Source organism: Ambystoma mexicanum, chromosome 2p, assembly GCF_040938575.1.
Source record: "Ambystoma mexicanum isolate Mex_15411 chromosome 2p, UKY_AmexF1_1, whole genome shotgun sequence".
NCBI lineage: Eukaryota > Metazoa > Chordata > Amphibia > Caudata > Ambystomatidae > Ambystoma > Ambystoma mexicanum.
The window spans coordinates 663,435,339-663,450,907 of NC_090923.1; the positions used below are offsets into that span (position 1 = coordinate 663,435,339).

The 15,569-nt window shown below is 44.6% G+C and overlaps 2 protein-coding genes across 3 annotated transcripts in view; one reads left to right on the plus strand and one right to left on the minus strand.

Moving 5' to 3' along the window:
- Positions 1-15,205, plus strand: part of ACP7 (acid phosphatase 7, tartrate resistant (putative)) — a 282,088-nt gene extending 266,883 nt beyond the window's left edge. Inside the window, exon 14 of the mRNA XM_069644232.1 lies at positions 14,723-15,205. Coding sequence (XP_069500333.1) covers positions 14,723-14,743 — 21 coding nt within the window. The 3' untranslated portion in view covers positions 14,744-15,205. The remainder of the gene's footprint in view (positions 1-14,722) is intronic.
- Positions 1-15,569, minus strand: part of LOC138566665 (uncharacterized) — a 508,561-nt gene that overhangs the window by 366,579 nt on the left and 126,413 nt on the right. The gene's annotated exons all lie outside the window — the stretch shown is intronic.

Sequence of the window (15,569 nt, forward strand, 5' to 3'; positions counted from 1 at the left end):
AATTTTCCGCCAATGGCCCTTCTTTACGTCCAGGGGAAGCACACTGAGCACATAGTTGATTCGTGGTGTTGATGTCATTTTGATGGCATTCACTCTCCCCCAGAGACTCAATTTAAGTGCATTCCATCTCTTCAGGTCCACCTCCAAAGATTGAATCACATGTATAATATTGACATCCATTATTTTCGAGACATCATTCGTTAGCCAAATCCCAAGGTATCTCATCTTATTCGGACACCACTTAAAGGGAAAACCCTGCATCTTCAAAACAGTGCAAGTGGTTGATGCCGGCAGCGCTTCCGACTTGGTCCAATTGATCTTGTATCTAGAAACCTTGTTGAACACATCGATCAACCCCATCAGCACAGGAATGGAGCTCTCCACATTCTGAACCACCACCAGCATGTCATCCGCATACAACCAAACTTTCTGGGAGGCTGCACCAAAGCGTACGCCCTCAATTCTATCCTCTTCTCTTATCCTCACAGCCAGCAATTCCATGGCGATCACAAACAGAATTGGCGACAGTGGACAGCCTTGCCTCGTCCCTCTCCCAAGTTCAAAAATGCCTGAGTCCATGCCATTAGTCCGAACACAAGCAGTCGGCCGGGAATACAGCAGTCTTATCCATCCGATCATGGTATCTCCAAAACCAAAGCCTTTCAATGTACTTAAAAGATATGTCCATTCAATACGGTCGAAAGCTTTCTCAGCATCCAAGGACAACGTCACCACATCATTATGGTGTTCTTTGCTTTCATACAGTGTCAGCAACAATCTTCTCACATTTTCTGAAACATGTCTGCCTTTTACAAATCCAGATTGGCCTACATCTATGATATCCATCAGCGCATTCTCAATCCTCAAAGCTAACGCCTTGGCGAAAATCTTGTTGTCCGTGTTCAATAAACTGATCGGCCTATAGCTGCCAGTTTTCACTGGTGATCGTCCCTCCTTCAGAAAAACGGAGATTGAAGCATGTCTTGTTGAACTTGGAAGGCACCCATTCCTCAAAGAGGCGCGCAGCATCTCTAGCATCAAAGCAAACACCTCTTCTGGGAAAATTTTGAAAAGTTCAGCTGGTAGCCCATCCGGGCCTGGACACTTCCCAGAATTCAGCGCATAAGCAGCCAACCTGAGATCCTCCACGTTCAAATCTCTTTCCATACACTCCAAGGATTCCAAACTCACTTTCTTCAGATGGCAGTCATCAATGAATTGACCAATTGTACGCTCAGATAAGTTGGTCTCTGAAGAGTACAGGGTTTTATAATACGACAGAAATGCTGCATTAATCTCCACAGGATCAAAAGTCACCAACCCATCCTGTCTTTCCACTGCATTGACAGATCTGCCACTGTCCATAACCCTCAACCGATGTGCCAGAAGTCGATCACATTTTTCTCCTCTTTCATAGTAGTTGCTTTTGGTTCTAAAAAGCAACCACTCAGCCTTCGAAGAATACAAATCTTCCAATCGTCTCCTTTTCTGCTTCAATATTTTAATAGTCTCATCTGAAAAGTTTTGCATATTATTTCTCTCAAGATCCTGAATGTCCACAATAAGCTTTTTCACTTCTGCATCTCTCATTTTTTTCTTTTTGCTGGACAAACCAATCAACAATCCTCGCATATATGATTTGAAGGCTTCCCACACAAACTCCACCCTGACTTCACCAGTCCAATTCACAGATATAAAGAATCTCGCTTCTTGAACAATTTTGTCCACAATTTCATCGTCGTCCAAGAGGGAGACATTCATCCGCCAGGTGTTAGACCTAGGAACCGGGAAGGTCAATCGCAAGTCTATGGAGATTGGAGCATGGTCCGAAACAAGTAGTGATCTGATGTTACCCCTTTGGAATGATTGTGTACATAGGCCAGAGGTCATAAAGAGGTCAATTCTCGAATAAGCATTATGCCTTGCAGAGAAGAAAGTATATTGTCTCGTAGAAGGGTTTTGCAATCTCCAAACATCTGTGAGGTTCCATTCATCAATTAGTCTCTTTAATGCTGTTCTTTTCAGAGCGTTGGCATTGTCCACACCCCCTACACTTTTATCAAGTCCAGGTTCTAAAACCACATTGAAGTCCCCTCCCAAAATCACATTAATCGCATTTACATTCTGCAACATTTGCGTTAAAGCTACAAAAAAACTACCATCACCCCCATTCGGAGCATATATATTGCAGAAACAATACTGAGCATCCTGAATATGTGCAGTGACACATACTATCCTTCCATCCCCATCCTTCACACACTTCACCCCAGTGATCTGGAGATTCTTCCTAAAAAGAATACACACACCCCTAGAACCAGTAGTGAACGATGAACCATAAACATCACCAACCCACTCCTTTTTCCACTTATCTATATCCGCATCTAACAAATGAGTCTCATGAAGCATCGCGACATCCACCCCCATCTCCCCTAGTTTACTCAAAATCCCCTTCCTCTTGACAGCACAATGTGCACCATTCACATTCCAAGATACCACTCTGAAATTCCTCTGATAAGTGTAAGACATTGCTAGATCCCGTTCCCAATCCTTGCAATGAACTCACAAGACACAATACTACCTAAACCTATAGTCAAGTAAAGAAATAAAATAAAAAATAAAAAAAAACACACTCCTGGGCTTGAACCACCCAACCATCCAGAACATCCCTTCCAGCTACACGCTGAAAGGGACTACCCCCCTCCCTCCCTTAGGTCAGCCTATAGAAAGCCCATAAAGGGTGTCACAGACCACATTTGATCAAATTCAAATGAAGTTGAAAATACAATTTGGTCTAAAGGAATTCCCACAACTCTCCAGCAAATGAAAGCACAAATAAGAGCATTCCTGAATAGATGCAACATCCCCTACTCAAAAACGCTAAATACCACACCATGTGTCAATCACATGCCTAGACAAAACCTGAATTCTCTTATTATAACCATCAACGAATCACACTAATCCACCTACCGTCACAACCATCAGTGTAAACATCACAAATCCCAACTACTGCGGGCATGCTGAGCAATTGAGCGTGAATCATCACTAGAAAGTGTGAGCAAGTGTACAGAGAGTTGCAAAATACCTGTGTCCCTGCACCCTACCAAATGAGATTAGAAGCCAGATACAGCATTAAACTTTTCCATGGCATTCACACACCAATCCATGACTATCCCGGTGGCCTTACCACTCACCTTGCCAAGCATAAAAATCAGAATCTCCGGTATTTCCTGGACACTACATTCCCCCATGTGACTTCCATGGCACAAAACTGCAACCCCCACCGTGTTAATCCAAATGTACTGTATAACTGGGCACTCCAGATATAACGTGTTGGCACATCACTCATTGCGCTTTGAGAATGGAATCAAACCCTCTCCAACGTAAGCATTACTGCAAAAAAAAACCTAATAGAAAATTCTGTCTGTGATTTGGTAAGTAGACAGAGGTGCACAATCATATCTTAACCATAGGCCTCGTCAGTGTTCATACGTTCTAAGGATATTATCTGTGTAATGACAGCCGAGCTGCTCCGTGTGACCACTACACATGAAATTATCAGATGTCGAGAAGAGGGCTCCTAATATGGGCGTCTCTCTGATAGAGGGACTGGAGAGGGCTTCATGCTATATGAATTTCATGGGAGCATTAGGTGTGGGGAACCGACTTTTGCCCCTTGCTTGACACATCGTGTTTAAATTGCCTATGGTATTATTTGAATGCTTTTTTCAATACATGGGTTCATGGCTTTAGGAGCTGCTGGTTGAAGCAGGGAGTGACCTAGCTGCTGGCTGAAGCAGGCTGGGCTAGAACTGGTGTTTCTGTAATTTTTGAGGGGTCTGGGGTTCTTCAGCTTTTTCTGGTTTGTGTATTTTTTAGTTGCCATTTCCTTGCTGCACTTGAGTGCCCTGCATCCTTAGTTCTCTAAGACTACTTTTACCATGTGGTGGTGACATCACCATTGGGGCTGTGACCTTTTTATTTCTTAGGACAGGAATACAGTATATCACACACTCACCAAGCACTTAAATCTCCTGTAAGACAAAGTAATGCTCGTTGTACATAGATGGTACCCAGGAACTACTCATTGTTGTTTGTACAATTAACCTATTTCTCCTCTCGCACTCCGCACCTTCGCAACTTAGCGGAAGGCACTGCCTCACTCAATACATCATGCACACACATATAAGACAAACACTCCTTGACAAAACAAATTAATATCATAGGTCACTCTTACTCCATCACCATCACCAGGTCACAGGCAGATTCCCCTTGCAGTTCCCTTTGCACCATTGAAATGAACTATGCAGCCAACATTCCAAGAAAGTGCAATTTGGGAGCACAATAAATGCAAAGTCCACTCAGTGTATTTCACTCTGCGTAGCTACAATTACCAGAAAGACCACAACCAGTTTCTTGCCTTGTTTGGCAGAAGCTGACTGGCAAATAAAGGTGGTCTAACATTTAAATGTGAGCCATGATAATGGAAGGGGGGGGGTGACAATGAATTAGTAACTGAGCAATGTGGGCAAAGCAATGGGGGTGCAAGTGAGGGAAGGGAAGGGAAGGGAATTGTGTGTGGAGTTAAGGGATAGTGCAAAAGGGGAACAGAGGTGTGAAAGTTATTTTTAAGGAAGGTGGGTGAAGCGGCATCAAGAATGTGATGCAAGGGAAGGACACCAGAGGATGATGTGCAAGGAAAATATTGTGAACAAGACAAAGGTACAAAGCTAGAAAGGTAGTTCAGTAGATTGGGCGACTGTTCAGATCGACATTTGACCTGCGTGCCACTGAACCCGGTTGTGGGGCTGGCTTGACCCCTTTCTTGATCTAACAAAGTGATGCATATTTGCTTTATGTACTGTAAGAAACTCATGGTGGCAACAGTAAAGACAGACACAAGTGATCACAGTTCAAGGGTGTTTGTTAAACTTTATAATTGGGTGAGAAAAATGCCTAATCTAAACCTAAATCTAAGATGGGAGCATGCTACAACCATCAAATAATAATAAGGCATTCCTAGTGGTGTCTTGTCAAATAAAAAGGGCCTATACTAAAAAACCTATTGCCAAACCTTACCGCTAAGTTACAAAATAGTGTGGGATAATGTTCATCATAAAAGAAAGAAGCGTTTTCAAAATAAAAAGTCAGGATGGTATGGCTGTGGTCTCCCTCACGTTTTCAGCACGGGACACTGTGGGACTCCTGAGCACAGCACACTCCTGGGCCTCGCCAGCACAAGGTTACTGTTTGTTTCCAAAATATCAGGGCCTTCTGTGGTCAAGTATCTTAAACACAAAGTCTCGTGCTTCAGAGGACCTGATGTGTTGCAATCAACAAAAACAAAAGTTCCATCAATAAATCTTCCTGGGGCCATTACTATTCGCCTTAAGATCCCCCTCTACCGGGGTCCGATCCTTCATACAACGTGGGCCTCCCTCCGTCGGGTTCACTACGGCCTTTCATCCTCAATGTAACATTCAAGTGTCTCAATGTCGTTTTAAACAACCATTCACTGTGGAAAACTCAATGTTCACCCCAATTCGTAGGCATCCCTCAGCCGGGTTCATATTTGTCAAATACTTCGTTCACTTTGCATTCTCATAATGCAGGATTCACTTCTTGGCAACGTGTGAGAGACTTTCGATTTTACCAGGGGTTTGACTCGACTCTTGTATGACCCCTCTGCTTCCTCACGCCAGCCTCTCCTAGGGCCTCCTGGTACTTGTAGTTTCAACAAAGGAGGCCAACCAGAGTCCTTCACAATGAGTGCCCACATGGCGCTTCACCACTCTGCAGCTGGTCCTTCACTGGACTTTCTTTCAAGCTTTCACACAAAAGTTCTTTGTTCAAAAGTTCATACAATGTTGCTGTTTGCAACATTTTATTTTTTTATTTTTATTTTGCATTTTTAAAATGCTCACACAGCCCGCTGGCATCGAGGCGCTGTTACAGGAATTGTTTGTTTTTTCAGTTGCTTAATTGTTTTTTTGTGTTTTGTTGTTGTCTTAGTTGCATATTTATAACGCGCTTAAACACCCAAAGGTTTCTAAACGCGGACCCGGTGATCGAACCTGTGTTGCTTTGTGTCGTCTTGCTTCCAAGGCGCGCACGTTGCTGTTAAGCTATCCTCACTTGGGCTCAACACAGTCCGATTTTCTATCAGCTATCTCTCTGACTCACCGGCTGTGCTGAACCCATTGGCGTTTCTTGCCTCTGGCGTCAAGGGCAGTACCACGGTAGCAAGTGTGTCTCCCTGTCGTGGGTATCAGTGCAGGAGGGCTCCGGGCACTGTTGACATCTGATACACCACATGCCAGCTGGACTCCCCGTTTTTATTATTTCTCTTTCGGAAGCTTTGCAGGTCTGAGTTGACAAGGGCATGGGCAATTCCCTCCTCGTCGTCCTTTCAGGTCTCGCCACCTTTCTCCTCTGTTTGAACTTCCAGTCTGGAATAGCTGTTTCCTCGTGTGTTCGGCCTTGCTCGTAGTGTTCTCTTGTGCTCCGCCTTTTATCCCTGAGGAAGGGCAGCCAGGTATGTGTAATTATTGTGGTTTGCCTGACTTTGCCTGACCCTTGTGTTGAGACATGTCAGGTAAAAAATGGTTCAGCTATGGCTTGGCTATACAAATGAATTCTCTAGCATCCCCACCTCTTTACATTGGTCTAAAACTAAAGATGGAATGGGATTGGATGGAAGATGTAGCCTACTGTCAAATTGGAAACTGAGACATGAGGAAACTTGTGCTCAAATCCCAGCTTTCTGATTTCACCAAATGCTATTATCCTGGTGAAATCATGTTAATACGTTATGTGGCGGAGGTTCCCTGGGGGCCCGGGTTTCTAAGATTCCACAAACAAAACTGAAACATTTCTTACGTTCCTTTCCCTCTCCCACCTTTGTCCCCTCACTCTTTGTCACACACTTACACTAGTATGCTTATGGCGTAGTATGCTAGTTATGTTTGTTTGATCATTCAGAATCTTCAAGGCCTAAGAATGATGACTGTAGTCCCTTGTTCCCTTCCCACCTTGAAGCACTTTCAAGCACTTCACTTGTGTATAAGCGCTTTATAAATAAACAAATACAATTACAAAGATATGTTGCATAAAAGGAAAGTAATGTCAACAACGTCTATTATATATTATTGAGAATATGTGGGTAGGGAGAGGTTGGTATTGAGTGTAGTTGCTTTGAAAGTTGAGGCCCACTGCATTGTGGGCTTCAGACAGAAATTGTACTTGCCCCTCAAACCACACGTTTGCCATCCTCCTCTGAGTATTCTCAGGGGTATCCTCTTAGTTCATGTTTGCGTGGTTTGTTTTCTGAATGCCTTATCATTCATCCATGCTCTAAAAATCCAGAGTGCTTTCTTATGTATTTAATCTTTCCGTAGCAAGAAGGAAGCGCATAAGTACCCAATGTATATGTAATCTCCTCGTGTGAATTGAGGTCCCAGCAGAAAGGGCAACATAGGAGTGGTGCAACATACCTTTACCATAGGGTAAGTGTATCAGTGCAGCCAAGGCTTTTTGGCGGCAAAGGTTTTAGTATTGCTTTCAGAGAGATATAAAGGTTTTGGGCGACGAACAGTATACACTGAAGGCTTATCCCTGTGGAGCTCTAACCCTTTCCCTACAGCTCTTCCTTGAGAATTTCTTCCGTGAATTCCGGCAAGGACTTCAAATCGACCTCGTCCCGGAAAGCATACCAACACATTTCAAGTAACTTGCATGTTCCCCCATCCACCCCATCCCATTCCATCCCCAAAGCCACCTGTAGCAGCAGTAAGGCACTGTGTGCAGTTTATAAGACACATGAATGAGAGAGATAATAGTGATGAAACCTGCCTACACTAATGCTTATTACGTGTGGCTTTGTCACCCTCATCAATTAAGAGTTATCATCTCTCTGGTAGACTCTGCAAGCGCCATCTTAATGCAGCATGCATGCGGATGTGCTCAAGAATTCACCTGCTATCCAATAACTGAACTGGGATATTTAGGTAAAGCTATGAAACGAGAACTCATGGAATTTTTAGGGTAAAAGGTGAGCACAAAAGGTAGTGTCCTAAGGTTAGTGCTGTTTTCATGTACACAAGAAACTATTATTTGGAGGTAAAGAATTTAGATTTGCAGTTCAGTGCAAGACTATGCAGGTAAGTCATTGGACATCTGGGGACAGTTTAACTGTTGTGTTGCTGCTTCACACAAAACCATTTAGTGTGGTAATATCTTTGAAAATATGCAAACCATGAGAAAAGGAACCATTTTTTTTAAAGCTGTTCTGATTCTGCAAATTCAAATTAAATATGACCTCAATATTGTGATTGATGACCACCAAAGTATCCCCTCTTTATCTTCCCGCCCCCACCCACCCATGAGCCACACGCATCCATAAAGAATGAAGAGAGGTTGTGAACTAGTAAAAGCAGGTCTAGTAACAAGTAGGAAAGGCGCTCCACGTCAAACTATTCGTTTTCTACCCCTGCAACATACAAGGACATGTTTGTTTTAATAACAGAGGAGCCTGTTTGGATCTAAAGGGAGAACTGTATCTCAGGACAAGTTGGAGGGACAAGATTGATGCACCCGTAAACCCCTCCGGTTGCTTGCTTCGGGGGTGCGCCAATGGAGCCCCAAATGTTCTCTGGTGGGTAAGGCCAAGATCTTTGGTCTGTATGTATAGATTTCCTGCTGTGTAGCAGAGACGAACAGGGATGGGTAGAAGGCGCAGGTGTACGGTGTGTGTAAATGAAGTTGAGTGTCATAATTGGTGATTGGCAAGATGTCATTTGAAAAGTAGAGCCTTCAGGTACTTCCTTATCTTTACGGTCAATAGTCAAATTGTTACTAATTTTTATTTTTTTATTTATTTTTATTTATTTATTCATATTTTTTTAAAGCGCACAACAGCCCGTGCGCATCATGGCGCTGTTACAGATAAACGCTTCATTAAAAGTAGTTTCCCAGATGCAAGCCCATTCAAGAGCTCTGATCTTAAAAGCGGGATAAAACAGAGCTAGGTTATTAAGGAAAGTAAGAGTGGCTGGTCCAGGCCCTAAGCCATGTTTGTGGCGGTGTATAGACCTAGTGGCTCAAAAGAGGTCTATACCTTAGTCACAAGAGCCTCCCTGCAATTATCCATACGCGGAAGTGGGCACTGTTAAATACAAAACTGGCACTACATCTCCCACAATACATGTAGTCTAACAAGATCTGGATGTACGTGAAGATCATTTTAGATACATCGGTTAGACCTGGCATTTCTTCCACAGCTTTTAAGAAAGCCTTCTTGTAGGAAGTCATCTTCCCCAGTTTCCATTTGAGCGCCATTGGCATGTACACACCGGGTTTGGGTTTCTCCAGCCTTCCAAAGAGTTCGATGTTGTGGTTGACTTGGAACACTCTGGAGCTCAGCTGATACCGGGTATTGTATGACACTCAAAATCTTGTGTGTCAGACATTACACATGGCTGATGTCCGCCTGGAGTCTGGTTTTTTGAGGAGCAATGGAGGCGTTTCCGAATGTGACTCCCTGTGCATGCACTATAAATAAACTACCATATCATACTATGCATACCTGCCTGAGCAGCACAGGTGGGTTGGGCCACAGCTGGAAGTCCGTTTTTTCTTTCCTGCCAGAAATTCTCAGGACTGCGAAGCTTTGTGGCCACTTTTCCTGACCCCCACGGCTCACATGTTTATCACATTGCTGCCACTTCCATGGATGCTCGCTGTCCTCTGTTGGAGGAATGGACCCGCTTGCTGATGCACTTGAGACTCTGGGCTCAAAGGCTATTCACGCTGGGCTGCGCAACTCACCTATCACAAGGAGACATTTGGAAATCATAGCTTGGTCAGTCCTCTTTCTTCACGAAGTGAGGACATTTCCCTTGTGCTTTCTTTTAGTGCCTTAAGAAGTTGTAAATGTCATCAATTCCTATTCCTAGGTCCTCAGAATTTCTATCTATCTGCATGACTGCTGGAATCGTACTGAATTTAATATGGTTCGGGGGTACATCAGAGGAGGTAAAAACAGGGCAGTTACTAGCAGTACTTAATTTGTAAAAACAAATGAGTGCCAGGGCCCAAATATTTTCTAGAGCACCTGGGACATATCGGACGGGCAACTCCCAGCCCACTGGTGCCAACACCCATGATTGTTCCTCCACAGTTCCTGCATATTAAGGGTTAACGATACAACTCCCACTGGCTATTTTGGGTCATGGCTACATTAGCCATGACAGATGTGCAATTTACAGATGCCAAACAACATAAAACAAAAATTTGTCTTAAACAAGTATGTTATTCTAAGTGCTTCTTTGAACACATCATCAGCGTTAACATTCAGCTCGGATTGTATAGGTGGCAGCTAGAACAGGTCAACCTGTTCTATCCAAAGAAAAATGAGCAAACCTGATTTCCTCAAGTTTAATTGTTTGACAAATGCAGGGAAAAGGATTTCTGAACTATTAAACTTGTCTGTGAAATATTGCAGTAAAACCTTTGTGTATAGGTTGACATTCATGAAAGACACTCCTCTTAGGCAGTGGCATTTCCCCTGTGTTGGTTCTGCTGGCTGGGGACTATCCTCTTGTTGCCAAATCACACTAGTGTTGTTGTGTTGCTGCATATTGCAGTAGTGGAGGAGCTCCAATGTTATACAGGAGGACTGAAGAAGTGTGTGGGTGTGGCCAGCACAAGCACCCATCAATCTTACCTTCCAAATCATTGTTATCAATGAAAATGGATAACTACCACTATGCTGTCCTCGTGGGTCATCAAGTTGATGAATAACAAAGTGCCGACACAGGGTCTAGAGAATGTGGCCAGTGCACACTGTTGTTGCTTGTTGTGTGACAACTGCTGAATGAGATTTAATAACAAAGTTGCCAACATAACATCATAATCGGACTGAGTGTGAGAAAATAAGTTGGGGGCTCAGAAATAAGTCCCAGGGCTGAACCCTGGCAAACACCACGTCAAATTAAGCACTGGTTACTGGACACTATTATGCACAGAGTGAAACACCAAAGTGTGCCCTCTCACTTTGCTACCCCGCACTCCCTCTCTGAAATCATTAAATCATTGCAATTTCAATAACGTTTTATTGACTTGGACTTACAATAATGTATAAAACAATATTAAAACAGGGATTAATTTTCATTATGCCATGTTTATGTTCATCATTGTCTAAAGGGCTCTCTTGATGCTGCATAATTTTTCCAAAAATGTTCCTAGAAATTCAAAGTGAAGCTGGAGCCAATAGCTATCTTCAGTTGGTGAACACAGTGCTCCAAGGTCCTTCCAAATGCTCCAGGGAAAGAATTGAAGTGGGTGTAAAAGAGGCAATCCCCAGATATATTGAGTAAGGTTAGGGTATAAAGAGTGCTTCAAAGCACAATCGGGAAAAACAAGAAGTGGGTAGGTTATGAGGGGAAGCAGTCACGTTGACATATGATGTAACTACGTAACATCAATTATAACACTGCATGTCAAATGGTCTGACCGCATGTGCATTTAATGGCAAAGCCTGCCATGTATGGAAGATATTTGTCTAAGGTTTCATTTTCTTAAACCTATTCAAAGTAAATCAAATCTGCCTTATTTGTTACAGTACCTGAGTATAGGATGGCAATATCTAGAAAATGACATGGCTAATAGATGGCTAATGGTGTAAGTATCTGGGCATATAATGATAACTTCTGGCAAATAGTTGCTCACCGGGTGGATAGCTCATGCGCAATATGCTCATTTCAGGAATGGGATGATGCCATGCGACAAGTCCAAAACCCTTTTCGAGCCAAATAGGCCCTTCGTCCTTTTTGCAGACAACGGATCAAGTACCATCATTGAGTAATAACACTGATTAAAATAGAGCTCAGAAGAGGTCCATGTAGCACTAGAAAAATCACCAAATTATTATATGATGCAAGCACAAGGCCAACATGTTGATATAGTGTGAGTTGCTGTTGGCTGATAACAAGAGCTGGTAGTTGTGTGAGTACAAGATAATAATGTAGGTACCTTACAGTATGATAATACCTTCAATATGTTATGAGTATGTGAACATATGCCGACAAACCTCGCAAATGATTGTAACTTGGACATGCAATTGTAACACTAGGCAAATCGTGAGGGTACATGAGCATGTGATTTCGATGCCTACAATAACAACAAAGAAAACATTTCACTGAACACAAGTCAAAGCCGTTGGCTTAGTTAATACTTGTTTTCTACCTTTGCACATACCATGTGTTCACAGTAAATCACACACACTTGCTCCTGAAAGCATACAACACCAAACAAGGGCAGTTGTCCCCATACGCTCTAAACCATTACCCTCTCATATGTCCAGTTCCTGGCTTCTTTTCCTTAAACTTAAAGGGAAGCAGCAAACCGAATGAGTACAAATATTGCTTTCTTCCCTTCTTACTAAAAGATTCGGTTTTTGCCTCTCAGTAAACTGCATAGTTTGACATTGTGACTCCAAACCACCTGAACAAGTCTTCTCAAGTCCTGCGCTTTCATGTAATAGATCAGTGCATTCTTAGGAGTTGTAGTCTTTTTTTTTTTTTCATTACACGGATGGCGGTAGGGATTTAACGTTACCGGTAATGTATTACCGGTAACATTAAATCCCCATGTGGATCACGACCCGGCACACCGCTATTAGCGGCACCGCTAATTACGGTGCCACTAATAGCGGGCAGGCCGCGTGCGCGCGACCCTCCATCCCGTTAATTACGCTATGCCGCTATTAGCACAGCATCACAAGGCCAGTGCACATGCTAATAGCGGCATGGTAAATCCCCCCAAACCCCTTACCGCCATGGTGCTAATACCGGCATCGCGGACCACCCGTTAAGGGAAATGAGCAGTGTTCCCACCTGCCACAGGTGGACCAAATCAGCACAGGTGGAGGCAATGGAGACTGTGGCAGCTCAAACGGAGCACACCACACCCCTTCTCACACCCCTTCCCACACCAAGATGGTTCCAATACTGGCAGCATTACATGGCCTGGAGGACCTCATTGCAGCGCAGCTGCTACAATAACAGGCAGCACAAAGGAGACGCAGGAGGAGGAGGAGGGCAAGACAGGCACAGCAAGCACCACAACAGCACCTAATCATACCACAGAGGCACCCACCAATACCCAGGATCAGAGCCAGTCCATTCAACCTGACCCCTGAGCAGATACACACCCTGTACCCTCTGGACAGGGCTACCATCACCAGCATCGTGGACATGATCCACGACGACATTGTGAGCCTCATAGACATCAGAACTGCCATCCCCCCGCTACCGAAGGTGGTGAGTGTGCTCCAGTTCCTGGCCACAGGCACCTATCAGCATACAGTGGGACAGATGCATGGCATCTCACAACCAGTATTCTCACTCACGCTGAACCAGGTACTCAATGCACTCCTGAAGCATGCACCTGAACACATATCCATGCCACAGACTGCCCAGGAGATTGCAAACACAAAAGTTGGCTTCTATTCACTGGCAGGCATTCCAAGTTGCATCGGGGCCATCGACTGTACCGATGTGGAATTGGTGGTCCCACATCACAATGAAGTAGTGTACCGAAACAGGAAGCAATTCCACTCTATCAATGTCCAAATGGTATGTGACACCAACAAGATAATCACACATTGCTGTGCCAGATTTCCAGGATCAACACATGATTCCATGGTTCTGCGGAACTCAACTATCCCACGCTACATGGAGCGACACACCGGACAACGTTCGTGGCTACTTGGTGAGTAGCAGGGCAAGCACATGGCAACGTGATTTGGGGGGGGGAGGATACATACACCAACTGGGTGTGAATGGGGGGGAGAGATACATACTCCAACTGGGTTTGAATGGAGGGGGGAGAGATACATACTCCAACTGGGTGTGAAGGGGGGGAGAGATACATACTCAAACTGGGTGTGAATGGGGGGGGAGAGATACATACTCCAACTGGGTGTGAATGGGGGGGGAGATACATACTCCAACTGGGTGTGAATGGGGGGGGGGAGAGAGATACATACTCCAACTGGGTGTGAAGGGGGGGAGAGATACATACTCCAACTGGGTGTTGACTGGCGTCCGTAGGGAAAATGGACATACAGATGTACGCAAATGTCCTTCAGGGAAGGCCACGATGTAATTGAGAAGAACCCACATGCAATTCGAAGGTGCACAACATTGAGAACAATGCAGGTTGCAAAATATTACACATCTATCCACATTGCACATCATGCCACGCCACATATTACAGAAATCAGCAACATGGCGTCAAGACAGTAATACAGATTCAGTGCAGCACAACATCAATCCAGCAATGCGCCCTTGAATGCATGCAAAGGGATCACCCCTAGACATAGCACTGAACCACACACCTATGGCACCACTGAAGTGATGCTTCACAGCATGGCAACATCGGTGTCAGGATGTCAGTACACTAGCAGTGTGGTACCAAATTTGGCTGGGCCAGGGACACCTAAGACCTGGCCTCACCCAGGACATGTCAATTACTGTTGGAGGCATGAATGTGGCATTTCTACTTGCAGGGTCGACCTCCCCCTTGCACGTTGCTGTCACACAAACCATCTGCATGTATGCTGTCAATTTAGTACTTGAATCACAATGCAATGTCAATTTGTGTGATGTGAATAGGCCGATCTTGAGGTGAACAGTAACAGGACCCCATTCATTCCCCCATACAGGTGATGCGGGCTATCCCCTGAAGACCTGGCTCCTCACACCTGTACGGAACCCACAGAACAGGCACGAGGAGGAATACAATCGTGCACATACCCGTATCGTGATCGAGCAGACTTTTGGACTTTTGAAGTCACGTTTTAGGTGCATTAGCAGGTCTGGTGGTGCTCTCCTGTATGGATATGAGAAGGTGGGCAAGATCACCATGCATGTGTCATGTTGCACAATATGTGTATCAGACGGAATGTGCCACTGCCCCCTGACGTTGAAATAGAAGCACCTGATGAGGATGATGATGGTGATGAGGACAGAGGTGAAAGGGATGCAGGTGTTGCAAGAGGGGATGGCCAAGAGGGACGTGCTGTGAGACAGCATCTGATCAACCAAATATTCTGAGGAACATGTTTTCATACTGTCACATGGATATGGGGGGTAATGCACTGGTGTATGTTTTGAAGCACGCAATGGACCCTGTCGCCAATAAAGTACACACACACAATGAAGATGTCCAAGCCTGTGTTTTGATCAGAAACCAGTGTATTGAGTGACATAAAGGTGTAGAAGTGCAAGCCCCAAAACATCCCACCACCCTTCCCACCCCCCCCACAGCAGACCCATAACCCCCTTCCCACCCCCCCACAACAGACCCATAACACCCTTCCCACCACCCCCACAACAGACCCATAACACCCTTCCCACCACCCCCCACAACAGACCCATAACACCCTTCCCACCCCCCCACAACAGACCCATAACACCCTTCCCACCACCCCCCACAACAGACCCATAACACCCTTCCCACCACCCCCCACAACAGACCCATAACACCCTTCCCACCACCCCCCACAACAG